Genomic DNA, 24,266 nt, shown 5'->3' on the forward strand with positions numbered 1-24,266 from the left:
GGGATTTAAAAATTAGTACTTAAATTTGTCAGACAGTAGAAGTCAACTAATGTATTTTTAATAATCTTTTGCATTTGTTTTGTTTAAGATTAAATTTGGTGATAGTAGTACTTTGGAGAATAATTAAATTTGTCAAAAACAATAGGAGTCCATATGTTAGAATAGTTTATTTTATTAAAATCTATTGCAATTATTTTTATTTATATAGTAAAAGAAAATATTAGTCCTAAGAATAAATTTGATACTTCATTCGTATCCTGAAAATTTGTCACTTATTTCTATTTTCGATCGTCCCTGAAAATTTATCATTTTTCACTTAGACCATTTCCTGTAGTGACTCCATAGACCACATTCTACTAATTTATTCCCACTCATATTTTATTATAGTATATAAAAAAATAAGATCCATATGTCACTAACTTTTTCAATCTTATTACATTTTAAAGTCTATGCCGAGTCAAATGATGAAAAATTATTAAGAACGGAGAAAGTAATACTTTGGAGAGTAATTAATTTTTTTCCAAAAAAACAGAAGTTCATATCGGTTCTCTTATTAGTTATTACTGTAATATAATTGGTCCTAATTCCATAACTTTTTTAATCTCAAATTATAGTTTAGTTTAATTTTTTGGTATAGTTAAAAATATAGTTTTCATAGACATTATTAAGCTAGCTTAAACTTTAGCGTTATAAAAATATATTAATAAAATAACTAATTAAAGATTAAATTATCATAGAAAATGAACTACTAGTAAAGAAACATAAAACTAATAAGTAGTGAAAAGAATGCGGCGTCGTTGACTTCCAAGCCAATTAAAGTTTATTAAATAAAACACACATAAATAAGAAAAGAGAAACAGTAAACAAGAAACGTCGTCGTTTCTGAGAGAGACACTGGTGCTGTGTTTTCACTACACAGTAGGGGATCATCCATCCCCTCCACTACTCTTTCTCCATTCACTTCCTTCCACTTCTTTTTCTCCATTCTCTTAATCTAAACAAAAAACCCTAACTACTCTTTCTCCATTCACTTCCTTCCACTTCTTTTTCTCCATTCTCTTAATCTAAACAAAAAACCCTAAATCTCGACCATGAATCCTGCATAGTTGCCAAAATCTATGGTGCTTTTCTATTCCGGTTTGTATCGTCTTCGATTTGGTAGATCCACAAGTGTTTTCATCGGGAATTCTGTTTAATTTTTTTATTTTGAAGCGCGAGTTCCGTGATTTTATCGGCAGATCCATGAGTTTTTGTGGTTCTATTTTAATTTTTTGAAGCGTGATTCTGTTTAATTTTTTGATTCCGTATCGATAACAGAAGTTTAGATATGGAAAGTGTATAAACAAAGTGTCTCAAAAAAGCTTGGAAAATAAACTGATTTCTTAATATGCAAAGCTTGAGCACTCTGAATGCAGAAACATGTTTGCTTTATGTATTTCTGAATGTTGGAATTGATCTTCTCTGAAATCATTTAATGCCGTTTCATTGTCTGAATAGACTCCCTACAATGCCATTAGAATTTAGATACTTGGATGAGTTGTATTATACATTATGTGTTTACCCTATGTTATTTAAGTTATCAGGACGATGATTTATTGCTATCAGGATACAAAATAAAGCTATCATAGTTTACCCTATGTTATTTAAGACATTCATTTTGTATTATGAATGTCTCTACAGCAATATATGAGTTTCTAGTTTGAGCTATTGTGAGAAAACTAATGTGGTTGTTTCCAATATCATGTCCTAATAGTTGATATAGTCATTTGTGTAACATAATTCTAATGAGCCGTGTTGTTAAAACTAGAATGAAGTAGTTGAACATTAATTCAGCTGCAGCAGTTTTTTGCACACAAAAAGGGAACATTATCTTGTTGATAGTGCTGAGAATTATATTAAAGGAAGACCCCTGAAACAGATTGGGTTTATTACATATATTCCTCTATTGATAGCTTTTATTTTGTGAAGATTAAGCTATGTTTTATGTTTCTATTTGGATATTGGTGTATTTGCATAATGTTTCATATGTATTAATATATCTTTTTGTTGTTGGACGTAGGTTTATGGTAGAATTGCAGCTGATCTGTCACTGTAGGACGTGTTTTACTTGTATCAGGCTCCAATCACCCCCATCCCATGTAAGAAAAAATATAACATCATTTGCTCATCTCTGGAAATCTGCATAACTTATGTTTATGTTTGAACTTATAGTTAAATGCCTAGAGGAGGATTTATCGGACGACTTAGAGGAGCCTCATCCCGTGGCACTCAGCTTAAGGAACTAGAGGACGTTCCTCCTGAGCTAGAGAATCTCTTCACACTTTTTGACGCAGAAGTGTCACCAGAAGAAGAAAGGGAAGAAGAAGGTGATGAAAAAACAGTTGGAGTACATTCACCAATAGCACCTGATCAACCTGATCTCCCTGATCGATACGGAAGAAAAATAATACATCTTGGGGAGGATGCAATGTAAGTGGATGATTATGTTAACCAAATTTTTATAATTTACTAACTATACATTGATTGATGTGCAGGCTCTACCCTACCAAAGATGTACTCCCTCCGTCCCAAATAATTCGTCCCAGTATTCCATTTCGGCTTGTCCCACATAATTTGTCCCACTTCACTTTTACCATTTTTGGTAGTGGACCCCATATTCCACTAACTCATTCCTACTCACATTTTATTATAAAACTAATACTTTAAAAGTAGGACCCGCATCCCACCAACTTTTTCAACTCACTTTCCATTAGATTTCTTAAAACCCGTGCCGGGTCAAAGTGTCCCAAATTATTTGGGACGGAGGGAGTAGCTAATATCTGTCTTGACGTTTTTCATAAGATTGTTCTCCCGGACGCCTTCTTTCAAAAAAGTCTTAAGCAGCACCACATTGGAGTTTATTGGCTGGAATTCAAGGTAATATGCCTCTTTTATTTATCATCATTGATTGGATAGTCTTTAGAATTTACCTTGACTGTCATTAGAACACACTTCTTTTCTTTTTTATATTTATTTGATATATTGTTCTAACGCGCTTTTTCTTTTATTATTTGTGCAGAAACATGCTAACGTCGAGAAATATGATCAAAATCTCGCGTTAGATGCATTTAAAAGAAAATGCAAAGTTAGGTATGGAGATTATATCAGCAAGATGAGAAAGAAAAACAAGAAGCCGACCTACTTTCCCGAGGCTGTGTGGAATGAGTATCGTGAAGCATGGAATACGGCAGATGCTATAAAGGCTTCCAAAAGATGTTCGAACAATCGCGGAAAAGAGAAGGCTCTTCCCACACATGCTAATGGCTGTGTTGCATTTGATGTGACAGCCAAAAAAATGGTAAGAATTGTATTTTCCAGTTTCAGTTGTTTACATTTTTAATTATTGTTAGATTTTTATTAAAATTGTTTGCAGGCTAAAGAGAACCAGGGAAAGCTCCCTCCATTTTGGGACCTATTTCTCAAGACTCATAGGCTAAAGGACTCACACAAGTTATGTTCACAACAAGCCAAAGAAATTGAGGTAATTTGCTGTTTGAGTGTTACTTCTTTCCTGTTTCAGTTTAGGTGAATTTGAACTATATATCACATGAGAACATTTCAGGATCTGCGGTCTCTCTCTCTCAATATTGGATGTGGTTTTTATTGTGTGTTTATTGTGGTTGTGTGCATCTCGAAGGGTGCTGCCGGATAGCCCATTGGCGCCGGAGTGGTATCGGCTGGAGAATTGATGTTTGCGATTTGGATGGGGACGCAGTTCCCGGAAGTTTGGCCTTTGGATGCAGCGAGTGTTAATGGCGACGGCGTCAGTGGAATCAGGTCCGAGGTTTTTTCATCCCCTCGCCTTTAGTATCTCAGGGTTAACGTGATTGAGGCGCAGAAATTGCAGATTGCTGATGACAATCGGCAGAAGCCAGAGATTCTTGTGAGAGTTTCACATGGGGATATTGTTTTGAGGACTACAATTTCTCATAACAGAAATTTGAATCCCGTTTGGAATGTGGATCTGATGCTTACTGTCCCGGAGCCATTTGAGGATAAGTTGGTTTTGTGACCATGGAGGATGAATTGGGGCAGTGTGTGATCCCTTTACATGATGAGGAGAAGCGGTTGGATTTTACCGCCATTGCATCGAGAGATCGCAGAATTGCGGGGCTAGTAAAGGTCCTCAGTCAGCAAAGTTCGAGCAAGTTCAAGAGTCTAGAAGAAGTGGGTAGAATTATTTGAACTAAATGTGGGAACTAGTACTCCCTCCGTTCCATAGTAATGGAGACGTTTCTTTTCGGCACGGAGATTAAGAAAATTGTGTAAGGTGAGTTAAGTAAAGAGAGAATAAAGTGGAAAATAAAAAAGGTAGCGAGACGAAAAGAGGATAAAGTAAGAGAGAGTAAAGTTGGTGTGGAAAAATGTGTTAACTTTTACTAAAAAGAAATGAGTCTATTACTATGGAACGTACCAAAATGGCAAAATGATTCAATTACTATGAATATTTCAACTAAATTTGTAATTTGATTGAATTGAAGTTTGAAACAAGATTTTGTATCTATGTAAAATTTGAATTTTCGTCATTCAATTGAGTTATTTCATACTATGATTTGAAAAAAATAAATCCTATATTAATTTTTACAAAAATTACAAATTGTTAATTGAAAATTATTTTTGAATAGATGCTGACCAACGAGCACAGCAGTGCGAAGTCAGAAAATGGAATTATTTTTGTGCTCGCCGAAGTTGAATTTGTGACAACATTGAGGAAGTATTGCGAGCAAAAAATGCTTGCAACGGCCACTAGATTTTGCAAGCCATTTTGCGAGCACTAGATAATGTGCTTGCAGTTTTTCAGCATGTGCTTGCTAATGTTCTCGCAAATTTTGCAACAAGCGAAATGGGTAGCACCCTTTCTACTCGCAAAGTGCTTGCAAAATGACGTTTTTTTTTGTAGTGCGTCCAATCCAAAATTACGAGTATTCTAGGCTTTCCTCTTTAATACAATAAGAAATGATATGCTACATACCTTAGGTGAGCTTCTTATTTGAGCACCACTTTCATTTAACGCACGTTTAGTGTTATTCGTTTCGATTTATATATTTAGTTTAATTTTAATACATTAAAAAATGTTATTGAAATTTTTAATTTCACAAAATTCATAAAAATCAAAACTCAATTTTCTCTATAATTTCAAATAAATTAATAAAATAACAAATCATGCTCTGATTTTTTTGAATTTTGTGAAATTAAAATTTTCAATAATATTTTTTTAATGTATAAGAATCAAACTAAAGATATAAATCGAAACGAACAAGACTAAACGTGCGTCAAACGAGATTGATGACATAAGGAGCTCACATAAGTGTGTAGCATATCATTCCTCTTAATACAGTATATTATTTACCGCGCTTAAGATATAAATTTACATTAATTCATTTGAGTACGCTGCTGACATTAATTAATTAACATTTTTTTTCAAGAGTGGTTTAGTTCGAAATATATATTCAGCATTTATGAACTAAATTCCAACTAGCTGGATTTCTCGGTAGTAAATATTTATATCGAACATCTCTTGAAGATATTATCAAGGTAGACTCACCTAGCATACGATTAGTTGCAGTAACAATATTTGGACCTCTAGACATTGATCACAACTATTCAAATTCTTGGGTTACAAAAAATTTGTACATATTGATAGGTCAAAGTAGTGTATAACCAATATCGTATGTTCAATGTTATGCCAACAATGATTAAGAAATAACGATCACCAACACCTCATCTTTCAGTAAATAGCAAGAAAGACTAATGTCACTGTTAGATCCGTTTGGTACTATACTACACCAGTGTCGTTTATTTCCTAAAGGCGACGGAAACATGTAGACTAACACTGCAACCTTTCGTGATAGGTAGCCAAAATCTATCTAGCCTGTAAAATTCTATTTTTCTTTTGCAAAACATGGCATACAATTAGACTTATTTGCTTTTTTTTACATTTAAATGTTTGAGAAACATCTTATAAATGCACAAGCAAACACAATGTATTAATATTACTTCTTCTCTAATCGGGTTAAAGGTTGATTGTAGAGTTTATTATATAAAAGCAAAATTCTACTCATGAAAATTGCTTAAAACATGATTTTTAGTATACCAACCATAATGCCAAGAACGAGCACTCAGTTATGGATCATAAAGAAAATGGAATATTAAATGATAAGTATTCAATCCATTGGACTCTGAGTATGAATCTCTATATCAAATAAATAACAATTCATGACAATAACTGCTCAGAGCACAAACCATGTGGAAACCATGTGGTATCTATAGAACAATCAAAATGCGAGCACATGTATGGAGACATGTGCCTTTAAGATTCCTAACTCAAAACAAGGAGGTTTGGTGGAAACTTTACCCAATACTCTTTTCAATAGCTCAGTATGCACATTTAGAAATATGTGTAGGCTAAGTACATAATAATATGTATCAAAATATACATATTACATATGAGAATAATTGTCGAGCCATGATAATAATCCATGGGGCTTTTCTTTGCTAAATTCTCATGTTAATAGTTAGACAAAGTAGCATAAGTTCTTTCCTTACTTCACCTTATTTGAACATCCACGTGCTTGGAAGGTAGCCACCTTGCACGCACACTTGACTAGGCAACCCATTGATGACTGAAGGCCTACATGTACAATAGCCCGAGTAGGTATTCTTACAAATACCCATATTCAATTAATTTATTTTGAACGTAACAGATAGATATTATAAAATAAATTATTTATGACAAAATAATAACTTGAAAACAAATAGAATGATGAATTTTAAAGAAGATTTAAAAATAACATTTTTCAATATTTAAACGTGTATTCGCACTTAACTGTGTTGGATATAAATTTCATACTATAATACATTTCGTAATACTCAATCGAAATTTTATCGCATATCTTATTGGGGATATGAATCTTAGTTCCACGTAGTTCTAAGAAATTTATAATATTACTTCACACTAATTAAATCAGATTTAATTTACTTTGAGTCTAATTTAAATGGGAGATTTAATTACTTGATATTAATTAAATAAAGAGGTTTAATTTCTTGAGACTAATTAAATGTCGTTGCTAGGGATGTCAATCGGGTCAGCCATCGGGTTTCGGGCCAACGCTATTCGGGTTGCGGGTCAATCGGGTTGTGATTTTCTTCAGGTTATAAAAGTTCAACCCTAACCCTAGAAGCTCGGGTTTTGGGCTAGTCCAGCGGGCTAATCGGGTTGCTATTGATAAAATTAACATGCGATCAATCCAATAAATAGTGGTGAAAATTAGTTATATTTATAAATTGTAAAATATTTAATTATGATATATTTGAGATATATGCTTAAACTCAAACATAAACACCATCATATACTAATATTTGAGATTTATGCAAAATAAAACATAAACATCAAGAAATTTTAAAGTATGTTTTAGAAATTTAAATATATTTTTTAGTGAATTTGAAGTTTCTAATTTATATATCTATTATTATGTTAATAAAAATTTAATATATAATTTATATATTTAATATATAAAATTAAAAGATATTTTTTTAGTAGTCTATATCATAAAATAACCAATGAAGTGTCTAATTAGAGTCAAACAAATAGAACGATAGAAATTTTATCGGATTTTCGGGCCAGCCCATCGGGTTTTCGGGTCTGGCCCTAACTTGTTGCGGACTAATCGGGTGTGGGCTAGTCGGGCTAGAAATTTTCAGCCCTAGCCCTATAAATTTGGCGGGCGGGTCGGCCCACAAGTTACGGGCTACATTGACATCCCTGTCGTTGCCATTAGTTTTTGGTAAATGTTAGTAATATTTATTCTTTTCTTATTACACTTTATTTTATCTCATATCTTCTCCCATCTACTCTGGTACATGCTCATTGAACTAATTAAACGTTTTTTTTCTTTAACTATGGTGTCAAATGAAATGTCTCATTTAGATCTGGATGAAAGGAAGTCTTATATTTGTATCATGGAAAGGTAGTGCTTTTTAAAATAAAATATTTTGAAATATGTAAACATGAATTCTAACATAATTATTAATCCTAATTCAAAATAAACACTCCATATAAGAAGTTAAACATTTTTTTCATGAAGTAAAGACAATTTAGTCAAGAGTATATTGAGTCGAAATGTAGGGTGATTAGTATATGTATTGAAGTGATTATCTAGGAAGTAGGAACTCACACACATCATGGGGGATTCGATTGATTGCTAAAAGTTGTCATTTTTAGTGGAGTATTTAAGACTGAAAGCTCCCATCTTTGCATGAAGGAATCTTGTTATTTGAAATTCTTTGAATTGTGATTATGGGGGAAATTTTGTGGGATTGGAGGCATGCGCGGTGGATGCCTGGATGTCTGATTTATTCTTCTCCTTTTTTGGTGAAATCTTGTTTGCCGCGAACAAGAAATCAATGTAAAAATCTTCATAGTTCTGTGTTTGAGAGAGGCTGGGAAATTGTCTCTCTTGAACCCCAAGTGTTCGAGCAATTTCGTGACTGAAAAAATTCGTATTGAAATTTCAGAGCTGGTTGCTTTTTTGGGATCTTTGAGACTGTGATTGTGTTGAGATAGGAGAGATGGAAATGTCTTGCAAGGAGAGTTAGGCAGCTGCAGCGGCGGCTTTGGACAGCGACAAGTATGCGCGTTACACGCCAGCGCAGGTTGAAGCCCTCGAGAGGTTGTATCACGACTGCCCAAAGCCGAGCTCAATGCGGCGTCAACAGCTGATTCGTGAATGCCCCATCTTATCCAACATCGAGCCTAAGCAAATAAAAGTTTGGTTTCAAAATACAAGGTAAGAAGCATTTGTTGTTGTTGTTGTCGTTTTCTAGTGTATATTTACTCTATAATTTATGAAACTTTAATGTGAATTTTGAATATTCAATTTGAAGTCATGTTTTATGCTCATATTTCAGACTTTTGTTCTAAGCTTTATGGTATTGAAAATACAGATGCAGAGAGAAGCAAAGGAAAGAGGCTTCGCGGCTACATGGTGTGAACAGGAAGCTGACTGCCATGAATAAGCTCTTGATGGAGGAGAGCGATAGGCTGCAGAAACAGCCAAACAGGTCTCTCAATTAGTGTATGAAAACAGCTACTTTCGCCAGCATACGCGGAACGTGAGAATCTTGAAACACTCATCCTTATATTTTCAATCTCAGCAGCAGAGTAGTTCGAAATGTGGTCTCAGTAAAGCCAATTATGCTTCCGTTTTGCAGAATACACTTTCCACAAAAGACACAAGCTGTGAATCAGTCGTGACGAGTGGTCAACAGCACCACTTGACGCCGCAGCATCCACCAAGAGATGCTAGTCCTGCAGGATGAGTAGGGTCTGTCTTGCACGCAGATGTGTGTGCGTTTTCGGTTAGTTATGAACAGTGGATATGTTATTGAGTGTAAATCACCGAGCGTAGCATTTGAAAGTCAAGGGAGTAGTGGAGGAAATGGTTGTTGAGTCATTTTCTTGATTGAGGAAGGAAGAGTATATATGTCTTTATCATGCTATGTGAGCTCATTTTCCTCAAGGATCGGCCTTCATGGTTACGCAACTGCCGAGCTTTGGATGTTCTCAATGTGCTGCCTACCGCCAATGGTGGAACCATGGAACTTTTGTACATGAAGATTATTTTGATTGTAAACACGGTGTTCCTGTGATATTCCTTCTGTATTTCTTACGGATGGGGATTTTATAATCGGAAACTTTTAGTTATATGCGCCCACAACCTTGGCGCCAGGTCGTCATTTTTGGTTGTTGTGCTATACTTCGGTCATGGATGATGGTAGCCTAGTGGTAGGTGACCATAACTTTTATTTCCTATTCAAGGAATATCTCTGCTGGAACCATGCATTCTGATCCAATTTAATGGTTACAATGTCGTTGGTTTCGGATTCAAACTTCAGGTTTGTGAAAGATCACTTAGCAACACTCGGAATGGTCCCAGCATGCCGCCCGTGCAAAACTTCGTCAGGGCAGAGATGTTGCCTGGCGGTTACTTGATCAGACCTTGCAAGGGAGGAGGATCGGTCATTCACATCGTTGATCACTTGAATTTGGAGGTAACTGAATATATCTGCCACGTCTACACTGTGCCTTGTGGATTATTCTGAATTTCTGATACGTGTGCGAGTTACGCCCCTCACAAAGATCGCTTTCTTAAATATTTAGCTGATATAAGCATAACATGCAGGTGCCAAACGGCAAACACACAACACTAATTTCGTTTATTCCCCTTTCCTTAACAGGCATGGAGTGTACCTGAGGTGCTGCGCCCTCTTTATGAATCGTCGACGGTGCTCGCTCAAAAGACGACCATGGCGGTGACAATAGAGCAACAGTAAGAACTGATAGGCCGACTATCCTTTGTGTCACTAATGTCTTCACTTCTGGTGCTCTTGTTCTCCCACACAGGCTCTTCATCATCTCAAGCAGATGGCTCAGGACATTCCGCAAACTAATATAAGCAACTGGGGCAGAAGACCAGCATATCTGCAAGCACTTGTCAATCGGTTAAGCAGGTCCAACTATTCTACTTCACACGAGTCTGGTTTTATTTGTATTTTTGGCTTCTTATGTGTGCAACTTTCTTGATTATCAATCAGGGGATTCAACGAGGCTCTGAATGGATTCAGCGATGAGGGGTGGACCTTGATAGGTAACGATGGCATGGATGATGTTACCATTCTTGTCAACTCCAATCCAGAAAAACTTATGGGGTTTAATATCTCTTTCACGAATGAGTACAACTCCATTTTCAATGCCGTCTTGTGTTCCAAAGCTTCTGTGCTTTTACAGGTAGTTTACTTAAAATCTTGATCTCCTTGTCCTGCCCCAATAATTCTTTTAGCAAATTATAATAATTGATTCTATTGCATTCATTATTATCTTTTCGGAATCAAGTCTCTGATTAACTCTTTCTTTCTTGTCTGCAGAATGTGCCACCAGCGATACTACTCAGGTTCTTGGGGGAGTACCGGTCAGAATGGGCGGACAACATTGATACCTATGCAGCATCTGCTTCCAAGATTGGTCCGTGTACTTTTCAGGGACTCGGGGTGGAAATTCCAGTGGTCAAGTCATCCTTCCACTGGCCCAGACTATCGATCATGAAGAGGCAAGTGCATAGGGTTATTCTTCTCAACTCTTGTTGTCTTATCTAACTCTAATTTACTGTAATAGGCTTTGTTGCAATTTTTAAATAAGAACATATTGTTTGGTTTTCCAATAGCTTCTGGAGGTAATTAAGTTGGAAGGTGTCAGCCACATGCCTGATGATGCAATGATGATTAGAGACATCTTCCATTTGCAGGTAGATATTCCCATTGGATTCCTGCCCAGTTACTAGCTGTGATATGTAATGATTGAACAATCTTTCTTGCCTTATTTTTATGTTCAATGTCAAAAAACCCACTGGTAAAAGTTACTTGCTTCCATAATGCTTTCTACTTGCTTACTAATTGATGGCTTGAAAAATGAGAGTAATCTTATGCTAGTGGGAAACAGATTCTAGAATGCCAGAATAGTCTTCTGTGTAAAAGAGTTCTAGATGGTAAGTCCTCTTTGTACGTATCAAATAGCTGTTCTGCAACGCAAGTTTGTAACCTCTGGTCTGTATCTTGAATTTGGCAGCTCTGTGGTGGCATGGATGAAAAAGCAGTTGGCACATGTGCTGAACTTGTATTTGCTCCTATTGATGCCGCCTTTGCTGAAGATGCTCCTCTCCTTCAGATAGTTCCCCTTGGTTTTGGAAAGGTGAGTGCTAACGGGCTTGATGATAATAACTCTTTGGAACCATATCTTGTATCGATGATGTTACATGTTCACTTGGTCAGAAGTCTCTTGATAAGGGGTTAATTCCAAATTCAGAAGCTTTTATACGGATTCTACATCTACGGCTGCAATATTTCACAGGTAGCATCAAGTCCAAATCGTACTGTAGACCTTGCATCCGCTCTAGAAACTGGGAAAGGAGGCAATAAACCGTCGAACGACCTTGCTGTCACCAGCAGCACTTCAAGATCTGCCATGACAATTGCTTTCCAGTTTGCATTCGAAAGCCACATGCAAGAAACTGTTGCATCAATGGCCCGGCAATATGTTCGCAGCATCATATCATCTGTTCAGAGGGCCGCGTTAGCTCTCTCTTCAGCTCCCCTTGGACCAAATGCTGTTCTTCGGCCTCCCCTCGGGACTCTTGAAGCCCATACCTTATCCGGTTGGATCTGCCAAATTCACAGGTAAATCATATCAGAATATGATTGTTAATGTGTTTCTGTATAATACTTGATGTATTCTTGACCAATTATTCATACACTCATTTTCCTATTGCTTCAAATGATTATACAGTAAGATTCCATATCTGTTCCAACTATTCATCCAACAGGTCGTTCCTGTTTTCACCTTTGCGAACCAGGCTGGTCTTGACATGCTTGAGACGACCTTGGTCGCACTTCAAGATATTTGATGCTCATGGTCGGAAAAACCTCTGCTCAGAGATTCCACACATTATGCATCAGGTCAGCCAATGTGCAGCAATGCAATTACTCTACTTTTCAAAACCATTTTTATTTTGCTGAATTATAATGAGTATTTAGTCATTCTAATGCTGTTTATCTTGGCAATGTAGGGCTTTGCGTCTCTTCAAGGTGGCATCTGCTTGTCGAGTATGAGCCGGCCCATCTCGTACGAGAGAGCTTTGGCGTGGAAGGTTCTGAATGAAGACGACGACCCACATTGCTCTGCTTCATGTTCGTCAATTTGGTCGTTTGTCTGATACTACTAATATCTTTGATAAACATGCATTCGTTGAAAGTAACTAAATCCAACCCTTTATCGAAATTTATTTATACTCCAAAAATCACAACACATAATAATACAGAACACACAAACAATCACAAAATTTTCAAGAATAAGAGACAGAATTTTGCTGTCTCAAATCCTTATAGAATCTTGTAATAAACTCTTCAGCAGCTTCATCAACGTGGTTATCTTCTTCATCATTTCTCAACGGAAACGGTGAGTCGGTTATCCTCAGCTGCCTCACCATCGGGCTCGGGCCGAAGCCTGGCAGAGCCGGCGAGGCAGTGGCGCTGTGGAACATCTCGACCGCCGCCTTCATTAGCTCTTCTTCGGTGGGGCCGCACTGCTTCCGCTTGTGCACGGAGGTTTTGGCCCAGCTGAACTCGTATTCTAGGTGGCGGTCCGAGGTAGAAGCGCGGTGGTGGTGGTGGTGGGGCATGAGGCTGTGGATGGCGGCTTTGCCGGCGATCTTGCCGCGCTTCATAAGCATGCTGAGATCGGCTAATAGTTTTCCCTTTGAAATGCCTTTTCTCAACATGAAATATAGAACTTTTACTATTTTCAACAGTTTCTTGGCTATGATTGGTAGATTTTGCTCCATTTTTCTGGCTGGATTTTTTGATGTTTGTTTGAAGATGGAGAAAGGTGTTTGGATAGAGAAGAAGATTGTTTGATTTGATGGAAATGGAAGCAAATGAAGGTGGTATATATAAAGGGCAGTAAAGTGTACACCATGCTTTGTAGGTTGTACTGAGGTTTGTTCAATTTGATTAAATAAAACATTCTTCGCTTTGCTTTCCAAAATGAGTGTTATGGAGTATATATTAATAACTAAACATGGTTTTATTTGAGAGGAGGTTACCTAGTAAATACGTTGATTCGATGTTTAATAGTATATCAAGCATTAATGAAGAATGTAAATACATATTTTAAATGAATTATTATTTATATAGTAGGAGTACAATTTATTTTCATTTTATAGTGAGATAAAATGGGTGTAATTAATTCGTTACAGCTCCGATATCTCTTTATTGAAAACATTAGTTGCTGTGATTGGTAATTTTGTTGAGAAATATTAATGGTTAATTGGTTACTCCAATCTACATTGCTTTAAAAGCTGGAAATAAAATTTGAATAGATCAACCTATGGAAGTCATGGGACCGATCAATAATGTAAATAAATTATGTTAAAAACTCTAATAATTATTGGATCAATTAGTTGGATGAACTAGTAACAACTAAGCGAGTTAATCAAAAGTTCAAAACCTTGAACTTTTGTAGATAGTTCTAATTGAGTCTAAATCATGATCATTACATAAAGATGAAAAAAATGTTGTACTGAGATAAAATAATCGAATAAAAATGTCTCACTACTTACTCTACAATCATTGTTTCAAAAACTTTGAGATGACTGGTGTATGAAGAAATCAATGTCCAAAGATAGGCAAATTTAATAATAATTATATCGTTTTCAACCCGACCTGCAAGGAAAAGAAGAATGGCGTTTATTTGACTCCAACATATAATTTTGGAATAATTTAAACATACTATAGTGGTTATGTCCAAAACATACAGCATGGTTTACTTAGCAAGAAAGGTATGAGTGGGACACGTGTCGGTTGTTGTCTCCAAATATAATTTCACCTAAAAAATAGAAAATTAATAGTAGTATTTGCCAGGGAAATGAAGAAGCTTATTGTCGGTAGGAAAGTACGTAGTATTTGCCGTGATGCTGGTGAGAATACACAGATACCTATAGGCTATAGGTAGAAATACAACAAAAATATGTACAATTATATACTCCCTAAATATAGACAGAATACTATTATACTAATATGCCATCCCACGTAGCATTTGTGATTATTAACTAATTTAAATTCCGTAATATGTTGGCTATGTTAATGGCATTATACTTTTATTTTTCATGATTTGTAACTCTTATTTGATTATGATCAAAATTATTAAATTTGCGCAATTTGTTAATTTGAGGATCTTGGTCACAACTAACAAATGATGTAAAATAGAAGGAATAATCAAGAGTGACGATGTGAGGCTCTTGTAAATTGTAATGAAAATGAAGATTCAAACAAGTGTATAGTTATTCAGTCCTTATTTTTAAGATTTGGATTTAATTTTAGTTATTTTATTTGTGTGTAACTGTTTTCAATTGGGATTATAAATTGAGTTTAGATATAAATCTATGAGATGAATGAGTTTATCTTTTCATTTCCAATTAATACTATGATTTTTATTGTTTATATACAGGCTTTATTGTTACTTTATATTTTGGACAATTCAACATTAAAAAGGCTATAGAAAGAAAATGCTAAGTATTTGTTCGATATTATAGAATTGATGCTATGGAACTGGGATCGAGGCCTTCAACTGCAAATTCGATGTTTGGTGCTGCAAAATATTTGAATTTGTAATTAATTAAATTAATTCCAATTCAAATTCTTCTCAATTCCACAACTTGAATTACATATCAAAAGTAGATAATTGAAATTCCAAATAATTATAAAACTAGACACATTAACACACACACAAACACAAACACAAACATGCTGCTCATACACACACACCCCCACACACAACATACAAAAATACAGGCACACACGTACAACACACACAAATAATTTAGAATTGATTTATAATTCAATTCCTTTAAATTTAGTTCTGTAGAATTTAATTTTAAATTAATTCCAATTCCAATTTTGTGTACGAACGGACCCTAACAGAGATTTACATGCCAACAATGCTCTCAATAGATCCTCAGAGTCGAACAATTAATGTGCAACATATGAGTCCTCAAAGTTTAAACCAATGAGATTTATTGTTTAAAAAACAACTAAGTTACTTGACTCTAAACAAAAGAAGAAAAGAAATCATAATAGAGGAATAATTTTGGAAAAAATAAGCATTGCTGCTTTGGACATGCACTTCATGTATGGATACACAACCAACACGTACGTGTATACAATTATTATTTTAAAGATAGGATGCAGCAATTGTACAATTGTACACTTTCATTAAAAACTTAAATTCATTGCTACTTTGCATCCTAAAGAGCAGCAAATGTACTACTCCCTCCGTTCCGGCTAAGATGACACATTGTTTAGCCGGTACGGGGTTTTAGGAGTTATTGGTTAAAGTGTTTAATTGGAGAGAGAGAAGGTGGGTGTAAGTATTAAAGTAGAAAGATAAAAAAAGATGGATATTTTAATAGGAGTGGGAAGAAGTGGTTGAGTGTATTAATTGGAGAGAGAAAGTTACCAAAAAAGGAAATGTGTCATCTTAGTTGGGACAAACTAAAAAGGAAAACGTGTCATCTTAAGCGGGACGGATGGAGTAGTATTTAATTTGGTTGGAAACTTGGAATCAAACATTTAATTATGAATTAAATAAAATATATACCTGCTAGTATAAAGAGAAGCGATTGGCAAATGCAGAATGGTTGAGCTAGTACTCCCTCCGTCCCAAGGAAGATGACCCCTTTCTTGGGCGGCACGGGAATTTATGCAGTTATATTTTGTGTGTTAAGAGGAGAGAGTAAAGTAAGAGAGAGGGAATAAGGTAGAGATAAAGGTGTTTCCATTTTAAGTAATGGATCATCTTAGTTGGGACAAACCAAAAAGGAAAGTGGGTCATCTTCAATGGGACGGAGGGAGTATTTAATTTCCATTTAGTTCATGCTTTGGGAATTAGATTAATTAATTACAGAAAATGTTAATTATACACATTTTTATAGTATAAGTTGATTTTGTTAATGATATGGAAGGTGTCTAGAAAGAAACCTTTGTTATAACTTATAATTAATCTTAACCTTGAAAATAGGGAATGACATTAATTAAGCGTGTAAGGCATCTAAATTTGGTTTAGTATTCGTTGATGAATATGGAATTAAATATCTTCAAAATACTCATTATATATTATTAAGTATATGATTAATATTTACAATTTAAACTGTTAAAATAAGTAAAAAATGTGTATATTGGTCTAGCAATAATCCATCGAGGTCGAAGATTTTGGATTTGAGTATATTGTAATATGATGTTTAAATTTTTAAATTTTATTCATTTATGGATTAAAAAATGTTAAGGTGGTACATAAAGTGCATCTCTAATGAAAGCCCTACTTTTCATCAAATTAACAGAACTAATTAGTTTGAAATCATAACTCTGAAATCTTTCCATCAAACTCGCATATCCAAAAAGTGAAGAGGCATACTGCATACATATAATATAAAGTATGTTGGCTTTACGGAAATTAAGTGCTCTCATATCGACGTCTTTTTGACCCCGTGTTATGTTTTAATACAAGTTTACAATTGTGATAATATACTTAGCATATCCAAAAAGTGAAAGAGGTACTAATATAAGTATGTTTGGCTTTATGGAAATCAAGTGCTCTGAACTCGAACACATCTTTTCTGACCCAAATCATGTTGTGTTTTAATACTGTGGTAAAGATATACTCTATCCATTCGATTGTGATTAGGGATGTCAATCTAGCCCGAAACCCACGGGTCGACCCGAGTTACCCTCTAAAATCATAGGGTTAGGGTCGAAAAATTGCAACTCATATTCAGAAGCAGGCTACACGGGCTAACCCGTTCGGGTCGGCGGGTTATACGGGCTGGCCCGAGTGGGTTGCGGGTTAGCCCGCGGGTTGAGCATTTAATATAAAATATAATTAAAATTTTGGATTATATACTTATATGAAGTATATTTGGTAATATCAATATTAAATATAGTACAACATTTGATATGAAGAATATATGGTAATTATGTCTTCTCTCTCAAATTAACTTAGGGTTATATGAAATGCATGATTTCCATTTAATTGTAGTCAGATTCATGTGTGATATTAATTAAACGATATGTTTATCTATTTTGTTTCAATTTTCAATTGCTATTATTTTCTTTCTCTTGATCACTTTGATAATACTTTACTATTTGCGACAATCTACTTTTTAATAATTTAGAATATTGGATTGGATAGAAAGTAACATATAAGATTACTATTGACCCAAATAGCCCGTGGGTTAGCTCTAAACCCGTGATTTAGGGTTAGGGCCGAAAATTTACAACCCGGAAAATTCACAGCCCGAACAACCCGCACCCAAATAACCCAACAACCCGAGTGGATTGGCCCGAACCCGAGCGGGTTAGCCCAATTGACATCCCTAATTGTGATTATTTATTTTGATTCACAGAGATGTAAAGACAAAATATGAATTAGGTTAGTTAAATATGAGTCAATACATTTATGTATTTCATCCGTCCTATAAATATATGTACACTTTCCATTTTGTCCATCTCATAAAAATATATGTTTATTTTCATTTACAACTCATTAAAAACTAATAATAGTATAGATATCACTGTCCACTAACGTTATTTTAAATTTTAACTACCTTTCTACTCCTCTCTCTTACTCATGTTATTTCAAATGTCTATATTTTTATATGACAGAGGGAATATTAATTAATTTTATAATAAAATGTGAGGTCGGAATATGAGGTCCATTTACTAAAATAGATACTTAAAAAGAAATGAGACAAATAAAAAAAAATGAGATAATTATTGGCAGATAGAAATATCAAATGGTAATCAAGATAATCGAAAAAGATAGAATTGAAATCAAGATTCATTGTTCTGAGAGATTCTGTCAGGATATGCAACAATATGAGTACAAAGTAATTCATTGTTCTACAAGAGATGTAATCGACTAACTCATTTGTTATTGACGTAGATGGCGTGATTATTACATGACGAAGAAAAGATCATGAACCTGAGAAAAAATCTGTTCCAATTAAAAGTTTGAGATGACAAACGTGGCAACCCTTAAATACTTTCTCGAGATATAGGTTTTGAGGTGGAATAAAGGTACCAGGGGAAAAAGAAAGAAAGAAAGAAAAAACAGCAAAATCACTGCCTTCAGCCATTTACTTCCTTTTACTTTCAAAACCTCGCTAACATCTAACATCGTTCAAGTTGTCTGCTATTTATGTATGGGAAAAAGAAAATCCTGAGCACCAACCCCTCACCCATGTGCCAATGCGCCACAATAGCCTTCTCTTTTCGAACTCCCAGTTTGATGTGAAGTATTCGAAAATTATTTTATTTCGGATGTTTTAAATTGTCCATGAGATAACATAAAACATGGAGATCCAAATTTTCTTGTCGAACCTCTTGAAGGGGGTACCCAAGCCTTGAGAGAAAGCATGCTTCCGTCCTTTTGGCAAGCATATTGACATGCTCCAGCAATCTCAAGAGAAGTACCACTCTGCAACTGAAGAAAATGTGCGTGATCGATTCAGGTTAATCCTTGCAAAAGGTATATAATTTGTCTTCAATCCCCGGAGAGCCTAATATGAAGAGTCTCTCTTTGTTGAACACCCTTAGAGTATCTCCAAGGGAGAAGATATATAGAAAATGTATATTATGTATTTACCTTCTTAAAAAGTGAAATATACCCGTCTAAAATGTAACGCATTCCAAAGGGAAAAGGTATATATAAAGGTAAATTGTTTTTTAAAATTAAAATTATAGTACAGAATGCATTAAAAAAATATAAAGTTTAATACCTTCTCAAATACATTTCCCCTTGGAGAAGAGTTTTTCATGAAAAGAAGATAAATATGGTAGTTATAAGATTTTACCTCTCCATTGATGGGGAGGTAAAGATACCTCTTCAAAATGGGAAAATGTATAATACCTTCTCAAATACCTCTCCCATTGGAGAATGAGAATGATTTTTCATGGAAAAAAAGGTAAATATGGTAGTTATATTAGTTTACCTCTCCATTTACCTCTTCCCTTGGAGATGCTCTGTGAACAACTAAACCTAAACACTTTACTATAATGACATTTGGTTCACTCCATGTTTTATTCTCTAATGATACATTTAAGTAGTAGTTGCCCTATATCATTACTCGGTGAAAAAATGAATAAAATATGAGATAAAACATAGTACGTGAAAGTAAATATTACTCCCTCCGTCCCACAAAAGATGTCACATTTGTGAGACAACACGGGATTTTAAGAAGTTTTGTTTAGTGTGTTAAATGAAGAGAGAATATAATTTTTATATACATGTAAGAGAAAACTTTTTTCAAAAATAGAAATATGACATTTTTTGTGAGACAAACTAAAAAGAAAAGTGTGACGTCTATTATGGGATGTACGTAGGGAGTATTATTTCTTACTGAAAAAATGAAACTAGTCAATTTAGATGAATCATTTTTAATGTGACCAATGAGTAATAAAGTGAAATTAATTCCCCCTGTGCATATAGTATTTTAAATGGAAATTGAAGTACAATTTCGTGTGTCACCTTCCATCTTCTTTTCCCTTTAAATACCACTATCCCCCACCTCAATTCACTTACCCTCAAACCTCTCTGTCCATACCAACATCAAAAATCAAAATCCATCTATACAAAAATGGAGCAAAATGGAGCCAAAAAAATATTGAAAATAATGCGAGTGCTATATTTCATGCTAAGAAAAGGCATTACAAAGGGCAAACTACTAGCCGACCTCAACATGATGATGAAGCGCGGCAAAATCGCCAGCAAAGCCGCCATACACAATCTCATGTTCCACCACCACCACCACAGATTCCGCCTCCCCTTCCACCTCACCAAGCGCAAGACCTCTCACGCCGCGTTTGACAGAGACATGATGGCTGCCGCCGTCGAGATTTTCAGCAGCGCGGTGGCGTCGCCTGCGCTGCCTGGGTTCGGGCCGAGCCCGTTGGTGAGGCAGCTGCGGATCACCGATTCTCCGTTCCCGTTGACGGATGCTGAAGCTGAAGAAGACAATTATGTTGATGAAGCTGCTGAGGAATTTATTACTAAGTTTTATGACGATTTGAAGCGACAGAATTCCAGCATGTTTTTGGAGTATTATTGAGTTCCGTTTCCGTTTCCGATTCCGATTCCGATTCGAGATGGGATCTGTTTTTCAAGAATTTGGAGAAGATGACTGTGTTTTTGGTAGTAATAGTTGGGAATGCTTGTTGAGTTGTATAATTTCTATGGAGATGTATGATATGAATAACATGTTACTATTGCTTAACAAAATTGTTGCACGTTTAATAATCGGTGTAAAAAATTTACTTGTATATTAAATTTTATAAATAAATTATATTTTTCAGTCAATTAATTGAATCAAGTAGTACTATAAAGTATTGAAATTGATTTTTAACATTTTTATTCTTAAGTAATCTGTAAGGATGTATTTGATACAGTAATAGCAACATAGAGAATTATATATGGTAATTTTTAATTATTTGATATCATAAGTAAGCTAAACTCAAAGACCAACATAAGACAAGGGTTCACCTCAATCTGATATTAAATGCATTGATTTAATACGAGAGTGATTCGTATATATTATTCTTTCATTGGAAATTTATTCATCAATTTTTCTAAAACACATTCATTTATCAAAATTATATATATGCCTATAATTATGTACTCCATATCTATTGAATTTCTCGGTCATGGTTGGTATGATGGAATGGATGGAATTGAATGGTAGGAAAATGGAATGTGATTTCTACTTCTATTATATTAATTTGTTTGGTGTGATGGAATGAATGAAAAAATTGATTAAAATGCAAAAGAAATCCAAAAAAGCTCACATATCATTACATTTCGCTCCATTACATCGTACCAAGCATGACCTAATTTAATTCATTTCTCCTATAACAAACCTAGCTACATAACCTGTTATTAAGCCTAGGTTTTCAAGCTTTTCAATTTTCTATTTTTAGCAAGAGTTTTTGCCATGCAGCGTCCTCCAATAATGATAACTCGCATTTATCATAGTAATTACTTATAATTAATGGAATGATACTCTTAAAATGCAATAATACTTTCGTTTTTCATATTAATATATAATTTTGTAATTAAATGATACCGATCGCCTTGGTTTTTTATTTGGAAAAATAATAATTTTGTCTTCATCAATAATGATACTCAATCTATTTAAAAAATATGTTCTCTCCATCAATCTGCTGATCTTCAGTAATAATGATATTGTATGGAACTAAACATGATATTGAGTTTGGTTTCTATGATTGAAAAAATAGTCAATTATAGAAGAAACTTCATGAAAGTGTATTACAGGTGAAATTGTACGCGCGCTACTTTGGAGCTATTTATTCTAACTTTTTATTCTAAAGTTAATTACTTGTATTTCTATTTAATAGTGATATCACCAACCATATATATACACACGACTAACATTTATAGTTTAAGAAAGATTGAGCAAACGTCCATACATCTAGTAAAATACATATTAAAAATTTCAGAATTACGTGTAACTTAAACTTATCATATAAGCATGCATACGTACAAAAAACATTATACCAAATGCAACAGCCGTGAAGATTTTGATTTTGAAAAATTCAATAAATTTCGCCTAAGAATTTATTAAAATATACACGTAGCTCGAATTACAGAAGCATCTCGAAATCTATTAATGCAATGTCGATATCAATTATATTTAATAATAACCTGTTATAATCATATCAATGATTTGAGTAATCACATGAATGTTAAACATTTTGGTCCCATTAAACCAGATGGACACAACTTTTATTTATATATTAAACCTAAGATCAATTTGAGGGTAATATTATGCCACATGCTCAGAGTTCCAAGCATTTGATAACTACAGGTGTCTTTTCAATAATCTCAATCCCAATTTAATAATTCTAGAAAACAAATACTCAACTGTGACACTATCTAATCTACGTAATGGGTTTCTGATGATAACCATGAGCAAATATTATTCTTATACATTTTTATTACAACAAGAAAACTAATGCAGTTTAAATTTATCTAACTTCTATTATACGCTAATTCCATGTTATTCATCACTGTAACACCACTTCCCATCCATCAATAAATTGTGAGTTTACATAATTTTTAATTATAATAGTCCTATATAAATCTTTAAAAAAAATCAATTCTACCGTTGAGTTTGGCCGATTAATATTATACTGTGATGATATAGAGTGATATGAGTGAAAATCAAAACTCACAATTATAAATCATACTCCTACTGATTATGAGAAAATCTATAGTTTATACATGGCACAACGTATATTAAAGTATTAATAACAATCATTCTTTATTCGTCCTGTGCTATTTTTGACTTCAATGATCAGTTGATCACTTATTAATTTCTTAATATCTGCGTCAAAATCCTTTCCACAATTCACAAATCCCATCGTCATACATTTGTTCATTTTTCATTTCATGTATTTCTATTTATTTTAATTAAATTAACTATATAATTTTATTTAAAATATCGATTTCATTAAAATTAACATAATTAAACGCCTAAAATGTTACATTGTTGAAAACCATAGATTGGATTCCATATTGTTCATCAACTTGTCTTCAAAACTCTTTGATCTCAATTGGATTGACCTTTTAGGAAGTCCTATTGGGTTGAGATGCATCCAGCAATAAGTAAATTTAATGTTTGATCCCTCGAATTGGTAGAAGTTCATAAGAAAAAATATCTATAAACACTTGCAAAACGAGTTTAAAAACACTAATTAAGAAGAATGTCATGATTGGTGTTAGAATTCAACAAAAGTTATCCATCACACCATGAATCATGGGAGTAGTGTTAATTAGAAGCTAACAAGTACTAACAAGCAGTCGTTTTCCTCACATGCTTGTAATTTTGATGATCTATTATAAAGATTGCAGTGTTTGTTCAAAAATTCTCTAACCTTGGGAGTCAACGACACTGATGTCTTAGACTTTCTTTAATGTTTTACACTTTGAAATGGCGCCTATAAGTATTACTCCGTCCATCCCAATATATTAGACTCATTTCTTTTGGTATAAGTAAGTGGAGTTGGTAATAAAGTAAATTTTTACCATAAATAGAAATGGCTCAAGTATGTTGGGGCACCCCAAAGTGGTATACGAGTCTAATATGTTGGGACGGAGGGAGCATTCAGTTTCAAGTAGAAGTAATTTTCACAGGATTAAGTAATGTATATTCAGTGTCAAATTCAATAAAATCGTGAATCCTACATGATAGATAAGTCATTCTAAAATTAGCATTTAAATTTTTTATTTAATCAAATTCATATCCTCTTATTTCAAAATTCGTCCTACCTATTAACTGTATACACAGCTTGATGGGGTGATATGCCTTCAATTATTTAAATGCGGTGTTGGGAAATATGTAGCCACAAAATACTATACCAAGAAAATCATCAACCACGGATTCGATCTATAAAAGAAATGAATGAGAATCGAGCTATTTTACAAGCTTTAAAAAATTTTATTTTCTTGAACATAATTGTTTTAGATCAGTTGGCAAGATATGATTTACGTAGCAAGATCCTACAGTACTCGTTATGATTATTTGTCCATTAATTAATTGAATTATGGAGTA

The 24,266-nt window shown here is 34.2% G+C and overlaps 3 protein-coding genes, 1 long non-coding RNA gene and 1 pseudogene across 4 annotated transcripts; 4 read left to right on the top strand and 1 right to left on the bottom strand.

Annotated features, from left to right (window-relative positions):
• The first annotated feature begins 976 nt into the window (after positions 1-976).
• LOC125186512 lies at positions 977-2,626 on the top strand. The gene is made up of 4 exons (XR_007170458.1): positions 977-1,137; positions 2,060-2,138; positions 2,212-2,469; positions 2,535-2,626. It is a non-coding gene; the product is annotated as an uncharacterized LOC125186512 (long non-coding RNA).
• Positions 2,627-2,704: 78 nt separating this feature from the next.
• Positions 2,705-4,357, top strand: LOC125191076. Its single transcript, XM_048088537.1, has 4 exons — positions 2,705-2,916; positions 3,059-3,337; positions 3,413-3,520; positions 3,677-4,357. The coding sequence occupies exons 2-4, from the start codon at positions 3,152-3,154 to the stop codon at positions 3,689-3,691; spliced, it is 309 nt and encodes a 102-aa protein (XP_047944494.1). The 5' UTR covers positions 2,705-2,916; positions 3,059-3,151; the 3' UTR covers positions 3,692-4,357.
• A 3,787-nt stretch (positions 4,358-8,144) lies between these two features.
• On the top strand, positions 8,145-12,853 carry LOC125186342 (annotated as a pseudogene).
• On the bottom strand, positions 12,843-13,518 carry LOC125186341. The gene has a single exon (XM_048082691.1). The coding sequence runs from the start codon at positions 13,428-13,430 to the stop codon at positions 12,933-12,935; it is 498 nt and encodes a 165-aa protein (XP_047938648.1). The 5' UTR covers positions 13,431-13,518; the 3' UTR covers positions 12,843-12,932.
• Positions 13,519-20,276: 6,758 nt separating this feature from the next.
• Positions 20,277-20,747, top strand: LOC125189749. Its single transcript, XM_048086987.1, has one exon. It carries the CDS (start codon positions 20,277-20,279, stop codon positions 20,745-20,747), a length of 471 nt encoding a protein of 156 aa, XP_047942944.1.
• The last annotated feature ends 3,519 nt before the right edge of the window (positions 20,748-24,266 follow it).

Source organism: Salvia hispanica, chromosome 5 (genome assembly GCF_023119035.1).
Source record: "Salvia hispanica cultivar TCC Black 2014 chromosome 5, UniMelb_Shisp_WGS_1.0, whole genome shotgun sequence".
NCBI lineage: Eukaryota > Viridiplantae > Streptophyta > Magnoliopsida > Lamiales > Lamiaceae > Salvia > Salvia hispanica.